The sequence below is a fragment of the Mytilus californianus genome, unplaced genomic scaffold (assembly GCF_021869535.1).
Source record: "Mytilus californianus isolate M0D057914Y unplaced genomic scaffold, xbMytCali1.0.p SCAF_3, whole genome shotgun sequence".
Taxonomy (NCBI): Eukaryota; Metazoa; Mollusca; class Bivalvia; order Mytilida; family Mytilidae; genus Mytilus; species Mytilus californianus.
Genome location: NW_026262679.1, coordinates 71,905,088 through 71,920,350, shown reverse-complemented (window position 1 = coordinate 71,920,350; position 15,263 = coordinate 71,905,088). Strand labels below are relative to the sequence as shown.

The 15,263-nt window shown below is 32.1% G+C and overlaps 2 protein-coding genes across 2 annotated transcripts in view; one reads left to right on the top strand and one right to left on the bottom strand.

Annotated features, from left to right (window-relative positions):
* The window catches only part of LOC127735017 (phosphatidylinositide phosphatase SAC2-like), a 249,641-nt gene that overhangs the window by 79,848 nt on the left and 154,530 nt on the right, over positions 1-15,263 (top strand). The window lies entirely within an intron of this gene.
* Positions 2,968-6,682, bottom strand: LOC127735018 (octopamine receptor 2-like). The gene has a single exon (XM_052245084.1). It carries the CDS (start codon positions 5,335-5,337, stop codon positions 3,646-3,648), a length of 1,692 nt encoding a protein of 563 aa, XP_052101044.1. The 5' UTR covers positions 5,338-6,682; the 3' UTR covers positions 2,968-3,645.

The following is a 15,263-nucleotide window of genomic DNA, read 5'->3' as shown; positions in this document are numbered from 1 at the left end:
CTGATCGTAAAGCAAACAACAATCTATCAGTTAGAAATGTTGGTATATTGAATTTCATTTTTTAGTATTTTGGAAGATTTATCTTTTTTTTAAATTGGGATGAATATACCAAGGGATAGTCGTCGTTGAATAAGAGGTAAACCATGACCAAAAGAAAAATGACGAGAAAACAAAACAACAGTCCACAAGCACTATAAAACTAAAGTTTGGAGGACAAAGTTAAACTCACACAAAATATATTTTAAAAGAGTAATGCTACACGATATTAACATTTGTATTGATGTTGTTTCATTGGATATATATATATGAAATGTCGCACGGAAGGTGATTTTACCCGACACTGACGCAAAACTTCCCATCAGAATTGGAACAGTAAACAACTCCTCTGATTGTTTCCTATATATTGTGTTAATTTTAGTACATAGCAAATGTCTTCTACGCGATGGTCGATTGCTGCATCAGAAAAAAAAACAAATTATAGTGTCGTTTTAAAGTACTTTCATCAAAACTGACAAGCAATAGATAAGTTCAAAGTAACAAGAAACAAGTCTGTCCATGAAGGCGGTTATGCATGTTAAAAACGGGAATATTATCGAGTAATTATCTTTCAAAGAAACATTATTTTTTCAGCAAGTATACTTTCTCCTATGAAATAAAGATTGAAATATAAAGATAAACTTAACGATAAATTTAACGATATTCTTTAAAGCAATTTGAAAGAAACCAAAACAACTGTTAAATGATATTCCTCAAGTTAAAGTGCTGAATGTTTTTGACCTATGGCACTGACAGTATACTGTTACAGTACTCAAAAAGAATACAACACAATTTTTTTAGTCTGTTGGAAACATTTACCTTTATTTATGTTTGTGAACCATTATTTTTATTTATGTTTGAGTTACTATAGAGCCATAGCACAAATCTTTAACATTTGGATCATCATTGTCAATTTAATACTCTTGGTTAGTTCATCTTCAGATTTGAAAGTGTTTTACATAGTCTTTAAGGCAGACCACCCAGGTCTTACAGACACTTTTGTCTTATTCCATTTACCATTGCTTTAGTAATATTCCAACGATACAAGTCTACTGCATTCATTCTTTAGCTGATCGTATGAGAGTTTTAAATCTGGATAATGTGATATTTTTGCATATTTTATACATGTATAGACGTTTTAGTACATGCTTTGCAGGCTTTTAATGCTTTCATTTTGACATTTTGATTAACTTTTGCATCAGTAAAATTGCCATGTATGATTAAATACTACCGAGTAGTAAAGCATTGGTTAAGCATTGAAATGTAAATTTGTTTTGTCATAATGTTGAGCACTAAAACCACAGGTTCAAACGTAACAGAAAATGAAAAGTTATCTTTCTATATTGGCGCTATGACTTTTGTATGTAATATACATTTGTTTGTTGTTTATGTTAATCTTTAACGTTTACGCAAGGGTAATTTTCATTCTGACGAATCTTTATGAGATGAGAAATAGAGAAAATGCACTGCACTGGGGTGTTTTTTTTTTTTTGTGAAAGCTTTTGTTGGCAGTGTTTATTTCATTTTGATGTTTATATTTCGACATACATTTCCCAACGCATTCGGTATTCATGAGCTTGCAGATGCTACTCAGACTTTGTAAAACGTCACCACTGACTGAGCAGAAAGTTGATGAACGAGGGTTATGTCAAAGAACGTCTCGTCCTTTTTCTAAAAAAAAAAAAAATCTTGGAAGATACCAAGACTTTGTTGATAAATATTCCGTTTCAACTTCACAAATAATACATGATGGTCTTGAAGTATAGATTCTAGGTACTGGCGTCATTTGTCATCTAAATTACGTGGTATAGTGTTCTTTTTGTTGGCTTTGTATATTTTAACCTTTACTGTTTAGTCAATTTTTGGTAATATCCTTTTGACGTGTCTCGGTATTTATACATCCCGCAATTGTGTTATTGTGCTATAATCGTTTTTGTATTCTTGTCTTTCATTTTTTCTTATGTGTTTTGTCTATAGAGTGCCTATATGCCATTTTGTTTTCTTTGTTGACATAGTTGTTTGTTTTTATACCGATTAAGGTTATAACACAATGTTGACTACTGTACCCCTATCGTGTCTGTTTGGTTTGCTCACACATTGTTGTCAATATAATGGAATTTTATGCGACTGTCGTACAAGTGAGAGGTTTATTTAGCTATAAAACCAGGTATAATCCACTGTTTTGTATAAAATGCCTGTATCAAGTCAGGAATATGATAGTTTTTTCCATTCGTTTGATGTGTTTGAGCTTTTGATTTTGCCATTTGTTAAGGGACTTTCCGTTTTGAATTTTTCTTGGAGTTCGGTATTTTTGTTATTTTACTTTTCAATGAATAAATGTATCTTACTGTCTTCATTCTTACACTATAATTTGTATGTCATTGCAATGCTAAGTTGCTGTAAAGTCGTTTTTTATTAACTTCACATTTTTGTGTGTGTCAGTATGAAGATTAGTTGGTGGTTATTTGTTAAGTGGCAAATATTTGTGAATATACCCGACAAGGACAAATTAAACCAGGAAGCAAATCTGGTAGGTTCTTGATAGAAGGTAGATTATGAAAAACTTGGTGTGCCACTAGAATTTTCAGGGTATGATTATTAGGGGCAGTAATCAAGCCTTGTAGTTTGTTAATTCTGTTGAAATCCTCCCCAAAGGAGCTAGGGATGTCAATCTTTAAGAAAATAGCACATGATTATCATTCTTTTGAGACAATACTAATTTCCGTTCAACATAATTAACTGCGATACTTTAATCAGAAAATAATTTACAAATTATGAAGAATAGTGAATGATACAAAATCAGAGAGACGGTACTATATTTATATTTGGAGAAATGATACATCTGTGATCCTACAGTTTACGCCCTAGTTTGACGTCCAAAATGGCCGTTAATGTTACTAAAATGAATAATTACCAACAGTTTCAGAATGTCTTTTTAACAACAAATTGTTACAATATCTGAGAATAGATAATAGACCGTCCTGTTGAGAAGGGATGGAGTACGGGAGCAACTTAAAACCACAGGTCAAATTAGAAAAAAGAAAATACCATGGCCAAAAAGAAAAATGACGAAAAGACAATCAGGTCCAAAAAACAAGTACACAGAAAATTTAAGATTGACGAGCTCTGCATAAACCCGGGGATGAAATTAGTTCCTGCTCCACTATTATCATCTGCCGTGTTACCCCTGTTTAAATAAGTCTTATCCGATAATTAATAGTTGATTTGTAAAGGTCTCCTGGTTTTACAATGAGACATCACCAAATTCATAACCATCGTTAAAGTAAATTCTCTTACACCAAAATTTGACCAATGTGAAAGTTTGAAAAATGAAAACAAGTCATTCAAGGACAAAACAAATAAATGTTACAATTAAATATGAATGCTGTCGTTAATAACCGGAACTACTATAAACAAAATTGGCTGCTGCTGAGGGTAGAAAGTTCACAAAAATAAAAACCAGGCTCAGATTCCATAGTTTTAGTAGTTAATGTACGCATTTTTTGCATGTCATATTGGTTGTGTTATCAAATGAAAAATATAAAACATTTCATTTCCTTACCTATATATTTAAACAAAAGAATATTTTACTATAACCATACTTATTTTCTAATGTCTCCGTTTCTTATGTTTTGATCGTCTAATTCCAAGAATTATCTCAAAGGCTCTGCGGAAGTCATCATTGAATAGAGTATATAAAATAGGATTTATACCGGAGTTGGCATATCCTAGCCAGATAATGGCAGCCTGTATATGAATGTCAAGTTCACAATTATCACAGAAGCTTCGAATTAAATACATAAATAGGAAAGGGATCCAACAAAAACAGAAACATGCCATTACTATTGCCATTCTTTTAGTTGCTCTCTGTTCTCTTAGTTCATATTTACTCTTTATACCAGTCATACTTTTATTTCGTAGTTGTATTGCACGTTTCTTCAAGGAACTGCCTTTTTTAATTTTTAAAGATTTATGACCTTCGCTGTCACGTCTCTGATTATTGTTGTTTTTATTAGAACGTTTGATAATCAAACAATTGAACATAGGAGAACATGACTTGCATGCACATCCACTGCAGCATATATTTTCTTCCTTATAACTGACAGTGTCACCGGAACTGTCGTCCATTACTATCCCGTTCTCATCGTTATCGTCAGTTGAACGACTAGGTTCAATGTGCTTTTTCTTCCCGTTCATTGCAGACACGGGTTGTTTTGTTTTAGGACCAGCTTGTGTTTGCTGTTCAGCTGACCCTTTCACATCGTTGCTTACTGTAAGCAACATTGTTGAACTGTTAGTTTTAAGATCTTTTTCGTTATTAAGATTATTTCCTTTTAACTTGGGGTCTTCTGTAGATTTCCGTAAAGGCCTTTTAGGAAGCGGACTAATTTGTGTGGATTTGTCTTTCATGATAATAGGAGGTTGTAAGTCTATTTGAGTTGTGCATGTTGCAGCTGGATGCGGATTAATACAACTTGTTTCATTGTCATTATCAATGTTACAATGTTTCTTTTTATGGCGAGGTTTCAAAATTCTTGTTCTTTTCTTTAATACTATGAATATTCTTACATATAAAAATGTCATTAGAAAAATTGGTATGACAAATGAGCCCATAGCAGAATAAACTACATACCCTCCTGTCTGAAAAAGTACGCATTCATACCGGTTTATACTTGGATTATACCGATACAAGTTCTGAATCATATCTCGCCATCCTATGAATGGTGCAAATGATACTATTAAAGAAAATAACCACACAAAGATAATATAAATTAAGGCTCTGACGGGAGAACGTCGTTCAAAATACCACACCGGGTATATAGTAGCAGTGTAGCGGTCCACAGCTATTGTACATAATCCCCAAATTGATGCTGTACAGTTTAAAACGTCGATGCATAACCATAATGTACACATTGTCTCGCCGAAAACCCAAAAACCTAGTAAATCGTGAACTGTGGAAAGCGGAAGAACAGTAATGGCTAAGAGTAAATCGCTGACAGCTAGGTTTCCGATCAGACAGTTTGAAATTGCACGAAGATTTGGAAATTTGTAGAGTGCACATAACACAAGTATGTTTCCAAAAATTGTCCAAAGGGTTATCACAGCTAGGAGCAAGGCAACGATGACCAGTAACGGAAAGGATGAATGATTAATAGAACAGACAGGGTCTGCCAGTTTCCATCTGGTGCTGTTGGAATCGCATACGTTTTTAAACGTCTCGTTTATAGTTTCTAAACTGTTATTCATATTATAAAATCCTGAAGTATTAAATTGTATGTTATTATAGACGTGTCCTTCCATTTTTGGTACTTTACCTAAAGAACGTTTGAAATACTTTCAACATCCATTGAAAAAACTTCTATCTAAGTATAAAATTCTCACCACAATGCATTTTGACTTTCGTGTTGTACATTGTCGTTAAGTAAGTCTATGCATCACTGTATATCGTATGTGTCTGATTGAAACCACGCATGGAAAATTAACCGCTAAGTTGTAAATCCATTTTTATCCTTTGAACATATTTATCCGATATGGCACTTCTTTATTATGTGTAGTACTACCGACTTGTCAATATCCTTCTCAGAATTCTATCACGTTGTTCATTGGCGATAAAATACAATATTGTAAACAAATCTTATTCGCATAATAAAGAAATCAAAATTGATCAAAAGACAAGATTTTTATTCTTATGAAGGGCTATTTTATCAGATAAAATTCACCTCTCAAGAAATATCCTCAGTTGTTTTTGGAATCCTTTTTGGATTTGACGATGAGAAATATTCATACGATTCTTTTCAATTTCATGTGTCACCAATTCGGTCGGAACAAAAGTATTTCACAATTTAATTTGTTTTTCCGCTAAGCATTCCAACATTTTTCAATACACTAATAAGAAATCCTTTGAGCAGATAAATTAAATCAGAGAAGGTGCTTGTCTTCTAAATGTGCTATATAACATAGTCCAGCCGCTGATTTGCCAGGAAGTTTATGGTAGCAGTGAATTGTATATGCTGATGAAATTGACAATGTCGATTCGTAGTAGACACCAATCTAATTTGATTTTTTATCAAAGTTCGTACTGTTTTCCTTTCAAAAGACTGAGACAGTCTAGATACCTTGCACAAGAAAAAAATGTGAAATGTGAATCTCGTCACATTTGGATTTGTGTGGTTTGATTACATTCATTCCTTATATTTTGACGACTTTATTTTGATTGTCGGCTATATATACACAAGTACTAAAGATGATGATATCAAGCATGTATCCAATCAGATTGTTGATTTATTTTTTTTATCAAGATTTGTTTTCGTACATAGAATAATTCTTTCAGTTCCCAACAGACAGACGAACAGATTTCTTCATAAGCTATTTAGTTAATTTCTTTCCGAACACGGACAGTTTAACATTTATATCCATAAGCTGTATAGAGTATTCTTGATTATTCCAGTTTGTTTCAAATAATCTTCTACACAAACATTTTAAATAAGTTTTTTTTTTTACTTTATTATTGCCTTCTTTGTTATATTTGAGGAATCCCGAAAGTTTCAGTATTTGTTTTACACATATGACAGTTTAATGACCCGGTTGATTCGTGTAAGTATAGTAAATCGGCATACATTGTTTCCATAGGTGATTTATCTTCATTGATCTCTGCAAATAGAAACAAAAATCATGACAACGGTACATCAATCATTTAACATTTCCCATGGATAAGGTTTCTTAGAAATGTGTAAGTTGTCTTAATGGACGGGTTGTGTCAGACACTTTTTACTACTTTGGGTTGTGTCAAATGTTGCGTTGATTAATTTATGGTCGACATGTACTAATGGCGCCTTTTGGTAAAATTTTTATTTTTATGCTTGTCGGAAATTGCACAATTATTCAAAATAATGACCCAAATGGTTTGTTTGGTGGAAGTCTAAATGGTGCTTTCTAGTCTCTCATTTCAGAATAATTGCAATTTTTGATAAATACATTTATGGCTTTTCATATATGTAAACATTTGTGTCAAGGGTTTCTCATAAACGAAGTAAGTTTTGTTTTGTTTTTTTTTTTATCTCAAAGGACATAAAAACCATACAATGCAATCGACGAGTCTGTAATTCAGTATATTTCGTTACTCCCTCCGAAATCCTATCTTAAAAGAGAGGCGAAAGATACCAAAGGGACATTCAAACTCATAAGTCGAAAATAAACTGACAACACCATGGCTAAAAAAGAAAAAGAAAAACAGACAAACAGACAAACAACAATACACAAAACACAACATAGAAAACTTAAGACTGAGCAACACGAACCCCACCAAAACTTAATAGTGAAAAAGATGATGATTTCGGAAATACTAGGTTAGCCAAACCACGAGACGTTATGTGGAATATAAGAACTATTTGACAACTTTCATAACTTTCATATTACATCTGTTCAAAGAAATGGGCTGATTTTATTAATCTTATATAATCGGAATTGACAGTACTCAGTTTGGCATCATTGTGTTTAAGAATTGAAAACAAATATACGCTTTCATTTGCTCTCCACTCACTACGTGATCAGAATTATAAAGGTTACATAAAAGAGAATTAGTTGGTGCCTTTAATGGAATTAGTTATTAAAAATCATCTCGAGTTTGCATATTGCATTTCAAGATAACTCTATTCTCAATCAAAACTATCAGTTTTAATTTGATTTTAATTTATCAACTCAAATCAAATACAATTAAATATTGATATTGCAATATCTATTTTTTTTACATAATGATAGTCAAGAGATACATCTCAATGTAAAAAGCGGGGGAAAGGAGGGGGAGCGCAATATCCAAACTGAAACCAATTTTGCTGTATTCTAATGCAAACTCTTTCATGAGGCTTCCAGATGATTTGTTGTAACTAACAATATACTCTGAAATTTTATGGAATGTGTAATGAATATCCATTCGTACATGGACAGGCAATTTGCTGCCGATTGTCTAAGAGTTAAACGGTATTAAAGAGAAAGAAACTGTTTTGTAGCATTCCTGTAAACGAAATGTTCACCTTTGTCCCAGATATTGTACTTTCCTTCGTTTTGAAAAGCATTGACATTGATACAACAAAGTAATGCTGTAATTCACTTATCTTATACCCAGTAAATGTTTTAATTGAAAACAAGCAGATATGATTAATATCCTTGGACTGATCATGTTCTGTTCATGTGTATTGGTTGCTTACGATTATTAGGCGTTAATTGACGTTTCTGCTCTTTTTCTCTCTTGTTTAATGTATTGTATGATAGTCTGAGCAGCATTACTAGATTTAGGGCTAGGTTTTATTTACAAGTTGATAGAAATCTTCTATTAAGCGATATTGGTCTGACGAAATCAGACAGAAAATGTGTTGTTAATTGCAGTTTTACACCATTTTGTAGGGAAAAAATGGTTGGTTATTGTTCCGTTAAATATAGATAATGGGCTTGTAGTTTTTATTACAATGGTGGTCTATAAATGACTTTGAAATAAATTTTAGAGACATAGGTTTTTGAAAAAAAAGTTGTATAAGTAAGCGACTTGTTAAAGTGCATTGGTATTGTCATCAGTCACCATAAGAGGTGGTATGGATCGATTTGATCGAAATTATTTTCCTTGCACGAGATACAAATACTTTTTCCGATGATACACAAATTAACATTTTATTTGAATTTAAGAGGTCACAATTCTTCAATTAAGAAATCAATTGCTGGATGAAATTGCTCTGAAAATGTGTCACTATTGTGATTAGTAGTAATTCAAACAACCTCATAACGGCATGTCACGAAAAATTTGCCGGTATATGTATCATATTTGGCGATAGCTCAGGAAAACATAACAATAAAAGATCTATTGCCATTTCATGCTCGAACATCAAAAAGTCAAATTCCCGTTTTATGATTGCTGAGTCTAACCTTTAAGTACTATTTTGTTGTCCTTCGTGATATGTTGCCCTTTCATGATATGATACATTTGTTTCGAGAATTGAGCAAACAATGCTGGTGTACTGTTTTTATTCTTTATTAAATAGATACAATTGCACATGTGAAACTTATTCAATGTTTTACTTTATTGAAAGTAATTATAACGTGAAAATCATTAGAAATTCTGTAAATCAAGATTCAGTTCGCAATTATTTTTCAGCTGAAAAAAAAAGCTTTGCAACTGCCACAAAGTCTGCATTGAAAAATTATTGTCAAATAAAACTGAGAAAAAAACGGTTCGAAGAACTTTCCTAAGTGTATTTCATCTGATGCAAAATTCAAAAAAAATGTGAGTTTGGGTGAAAGATTGGTTAAATAAGATTCAAAATATTTGTATAATAATAAATGAATGAGATTACTAGTGTGATTTACGCGTTCACAAGAATATGATCATTGTTTTACAATCTATTACTTAAAATAGTTTCTAGTTAACTACTTTCAGTTTATCTTTTACGTAAGCCATGTTGAAACATTCCATGACATTTTCACACTTAATGCAAGATCAGATAATTCATATCTATATCGATCAGGAATCAAACGTTGAAACATGAATTTATTTGTTTTCAATCTAACATTGAAAGAAAAGGATGAATTAATTTTAAAAAAATGACAGATTGGTTTGTAATTTTTCATTATTCTATTGCGGAAAGTGATTCAATTAGTTACAAACAAGACAAGGGTTGCTAGATCATGGAGATAGTGTGCTACTTTGTGATTTTTGATAAATGATTTTCTAATTGATGAAGGAATTTTGTTTCACTCTGTGTATTTCCTTAATGACTTTTGAATGGAGCTTTGTAATCTATACTTAAGACTTTTTAAAGTTATTTATAAGTCGTTGCTTTTATTCCTAAAATCAAATGATCGCAGATTGGAAAACATTTAATAATAACGAACTGTACGAAAAGTACTAATTGTTGCAGGTTTTATATCTTTACTGTTTTATAAGAAACTTTTGCTCTAAATGTGTGGTGAAAACAAAACGTCATTTTTTTATGGCGCAATAATGATCAATGTGTTAAACTCAAGATTCGTTTAATTTACACATATGTACATCTCATCAGCAGTTGCTATAAACGTTTTGCAGTACTTGCATGAATAATTTGAAATTGTAATTACAAGGTTATACAATAAGCAAAAGGCGTTACAAATTTACATCCTTAAAAAACTGAAAACAACATGTTATAAATTTCATGCGTCTGATTATTCGAGAACACTTATAGTCGCTTTAATATTTTGGTCATCGGATGATATCACATTGGTTTTGAGATCCTAAAGAATCAAAGGTAAATCGTTATCAACATAATGTTTGATACATCCTGCAATTATATTGACATAAGTCATTTATTTGAATCTATCAAAAAGTAAAATAACAAATATACCGAACTCCTAGAAACATTCAAAACGGAAAGTCCCTTATCAAATGGCAAAATCAAAAGCTCAAACACATCAGACGAATGGAAAACAACTGTCATATTCCTGACTTGGCACAGACATTTCCGTATGTATAAAATGGTGGATTAAACCTGGTTTTATAGCTAGCTAAACCTCTCACTTGTATGACAGTAATATAGAATTCCATTATATTGACAACAATGTGTGAACAAAACAAACAGACATAATAAGTAAAAATGTCAAAAATTGGGGTACAGCAGTCAACATTGTGTTATAATCTTAATCACTAAAAAACAACATGGAATATAGACAAAGCACATAAGCAAAAAATGAAAGACAAGAATACAAAAAATGACCATAGCACAATAACACAATGTTGGGATGTATAAATACCGAGCCACGCCAAGAGAATATTACCAAAAATGGACTAAACTGTAAAAGTTAATATTATACAAAGACAGGTAAAAGAACACTACATGTATAACACGTAATTAAGATGATAAACAACGTCAGTGCCTAGAATCTATACTTCAAGACCATCATGTATTATTTGTGAAGTTGATACGGAATATTTATCAACAAGTTCTTGATATCTTCCGATGAACTTTTTTAGAAAAAGGACGAGACGTTCTTTGACATAACCCTGGTTCACCATCTTTCTGCTCAGACACTGGTGACGTTTTACCTGATCATAGACTGTCTTAAAATGATTATGAAACATTACCACGGATCGAAGATAACCAGTATTGTGACTTTTCTAACACTTCATATATTGTTACGTTTATGTTTTCATTGTTTAAAACAAAACCATGAAAGATACCAGGCTTATAACTTGGTTCGTCAGACGCAAAGGCAAATCAAATATTGCGAAGTCAAAAGAGCAGTGATAACCGAACATTCCAAAAAATATTGTCCCAAATACGGCTAAGGCAATCTATACATTGGGATAGAAAAGCCTTATCATTTTGAGTATTTCGACATGTTATAAAAACTTGTACAAGTAGATGAGATTGGTCTCCCGTAACATCATACACATATTTATATTTGTTCTTGATGAATTTTTAATGACTGACTAAAAGTGCGCAGATTTCAAAACTCAATGCGAAAAGAAAACAATTGGCAAACAAAATCATCAAAGATACCCAGCGATACAGTTAAGTACGCAAGACACGCGGTTTTTGTCTTTTCAAAACTTAATCAGTGGAGATTTAAAATACTTGAAAAGTAAAATAAATTAAGAAGTAAAATTGTATTTTAACCAAAAGAGTTATGAAAAATCTGGATAAAGCCATGTATGCCTAGGGTTTCGAAAAGATAACATAAAACGATGGGAAAAAAATAGACAGAAATAAAAAAGTTTCAAAACGATCTTGCTCTGAATTGTTTACTTTTCGCTAATGAAACAGTTTAGTGCTTTACTATGAACAAACCAAGCACATCAGTTTAATCTAACAACAAGTTGATTATATTTGTCTATAATAAAAATGACTTACGGAGAAAATATCTTTCTACTGTACGTAATGCAATACTTTCACTTGCAAATTAGAGGCATATAAGCATATCTTGCTGTTGAATAGTTAGTAACATTAATCATGACATAAAAATAAAATTTTTACTTATATACAGTAAAACAGCGAAACGAAAATATTTTTGATTCCCCTTTGATATGTTTAACGTAGTAAGAAAAATGAATTATTTTATCTTATAGATTTTATAGTTTCAAGTTCATTCAACTTTTATATCTTAGGATGATTTCATGTATTTAAAAAAATCTGTGTCACTGTTCAAGGATGTTAAAATAATCTAAATTTGACGTAAATGTGAAGCATGTTCTTCCCTAAATACTATGTTTGCAACATTTTGTCTCTTTCATATCCTTTTGTCTGAAAATTCATTATTTGCTCTTCCGTATTACTTACACTATTGTTCAGCACGGCATGAGATAATTCATTTGACTTTTTTTATTAAATAGAAAGAGGTTTTCTTGTGGTATTGTCATGTTTATTTTTCGTGAAACTAAAATGGATAAAATAAAACAAATGAACAACGTTAAGTTTCAAGAGGTCTTTTAAGTTCGTTACATGGTTACGGTTGCTGTCCAAATTGCATATGTACAGTAGTTCTAAAAATTTCCTGTTATAAGTACAAAACAAGGCGGAAGATATTAAAAGGAAGGATCAACTAATAAACAAAAATATAAATAAGATACCAGGGCGGAAACAACAAAATCAGAGGTCAAGGAAAGTCGAAGTAGTATCATAGCCAAAAGGCGAATAGACAAACCACTAGCATGGCAAAAAGTAAAAGAACAAAAATACCGAACTCCAAGTAAAGTTCAAAACGGAAAGTCCCTTATCAAATGGCAGAATCAGAAGCTCAAACACATCAAACGAATGGAAAACAACTGTCATATTCCTGACTTGATACAGGCATTTCTTATGTAGAAAATGGTGGATTAAACCTGGTTTTATAGCTAACTAAACCTCTCATTTGTATGACAGTCGCACAGAATTAAAACAGCATTAAACATTATTAAATAACACGAAAGCCACTAAAACCGTAGATGAACTTTGCAATTCATTTCTTATCGTATCTTATGCTAATTTTGAGAATCACACAAAGAAAGAATGTTGCTGTTCAAGACTCATTTCCTAGAAAACGATAAACATTTTATTTGAAGGTGTCTGACAGATACATTACTTATTTGGGCAAGTTTAAATTCACCGTAACTAAGTTGTCTGATGAAATCTTTTCCTTGAGATCTCATGATAATTGCTTTTGCTAGAAATGAGACAATATGACAAAAATAGCATTATCATTTTGTAATAAATTAATTAAGTTCTATTAATAAATATCATCATCTGTACTTTAACATCCCTTTTTGAAACGCGACGTGATCAGCGTGTTATTATGTCATCGTATTAGAACTATCAGTTGCTTGTATAAGGTCACCAGTAAACAGATTTTATGATTACATAACATAAATGAATAAGCATATATTGTCAATCACGTTCATTCATGCTACTATAACAAGACAGGTCAATTAGGTTTAAATGTTCAGAGTTTTAGAACTGGGTTCAAATTCCCGAAATGATTGGACAAGTTCGTATAAAGATTGTAATATTAATAAAGAGACAATTTTTCAGCAGTAACATACCCTCTGCTCCGTCGTATGGTGTTTACATATCTCAGTTGATACGTTATGTTCGTGCATGTTCACACTATACTAGACTTCATATACAGGAGTGTGCTCCTTACACAGAAACTGCTCCAACAGAGTTATGAGGAGGAAAGATTAAAAATGACACTCCGTAAATGTTATGGACACCATCACGAATTGGTTGATCTATACGATGTGTCTATGTCTAAACTAACTAATGACATTTTTATCACGTCTTAGATTGTGGTTTAAAATCTATGTCGTCTGTCTTCTAAGTACCGAACGTGACCTATTCCCGAATATAACTGTTTTGCCGAGTATGAATTTACATTGCTATACGACGTGTCTCGGTATTTATACATTCAACATTCGTGTATTTATTTATGATGTTTCTGTTGTGGTTTCGGTTTGATATTGTGTTATGTCTTATCGTTTGTGGTATGAATTTTGTATTTTCGGTACATTTCACATATGTCTTATTTGTCAGTATAGTCAAGTTAATTTCCATTTTCCATGGATAAAGTATTGTGTTAGTCCAAAAAAATATTACGTCGTCACAGCATTTATTTAATAGCTTTTCAATACCTTCATAATCATGATAATTGTTTGGACTAGTATTGTGAAAATAATTGTATGAATTTCATGATTATATATTCGTTACAAAAATACGTCACTCTTTGTGATGTCCTGTACTGTCGTTAATGGAAGATTTCGTTGTTATTCTGCGGTTTACATGTTGTAACGACTATTATATTATTTATTTGTGCGTTTATCTGTGTAGAGTGTTCTTGCGTTTGTTTGTGCTGCATGTCTGTCAGGTAGTGTTTGTCATTTTAGCGATATTTTGTAACATTGCCATATAAGCGGGAGTTTTAGCTAGCCATAAAACCAGGTTCAACCCACCATTTCAAGTCAGGAATATGGCAGTTGTTATCATATAATTCGTTTCTATGTATGTTGGCGTTTGTTTTTGTTGCACTTCAGTGTTTCAGTTGTTCCGTTGTTTTCCTCTTATAGTTGATGTGTTTCCCTCGGTTTTAGTTTGTGACCCGGATTAGTTTTCTCTCAATCGATTTACGACTTTTGAACAGCAGTAAACTACTGTTGCCTTTATTGAAGAAGAAAAAAAATAAACACTATATATACTAGATTGTTATCGTCTTTGTCAAATTAACTATCAACTGAAACAGTTGTTTTCCATTCGTCTGATGTGTTTGAGCTTTTGATTTTTCCATTTGATAAGGGACGATCCGTTTTGAATTTTGCGTGTATGTGATGTATGTTTACACAATTTTGGCTGATGGATCCCAATTGTTGTCACATTAACCTGTTATGCCGGTCTTAGGTTGATCGCCCAATTTTGTCAATGTAATGGAACTATAAAAAAAAACATAACTTTCATACAAGTGGGGGTGAAGCTGGCTATAACACCAGGTTTAACCCACCATTTTCTTCGGAAAATGCATGTACTAAGTCAGGTATGACAGTTGTTCGATTTTGTCGGTTTTCCCTTTTTTGAATTAACTTTGGAGTTCGGTATTTTTGTTATACTTTTGTACTGTTATGGCTCAGGATAGTATTGGTACGAGAACAAACTACATTTATTGGAAAACAAATGATATAATATGCCTGTATCCAGTCAGGAATATGATAGTTGTTGTCCATTCGTTTGATGTGTTTGAGCTTTTGA

Coding starts and splice junctions, on each gene's coding strand:
- LOC127735018 (XM_052245084.1), bottom strand. CDS start 5,337: ATGGAAGGACACGTCTATAATAACATACAATTTAATACTTCAGGATTT.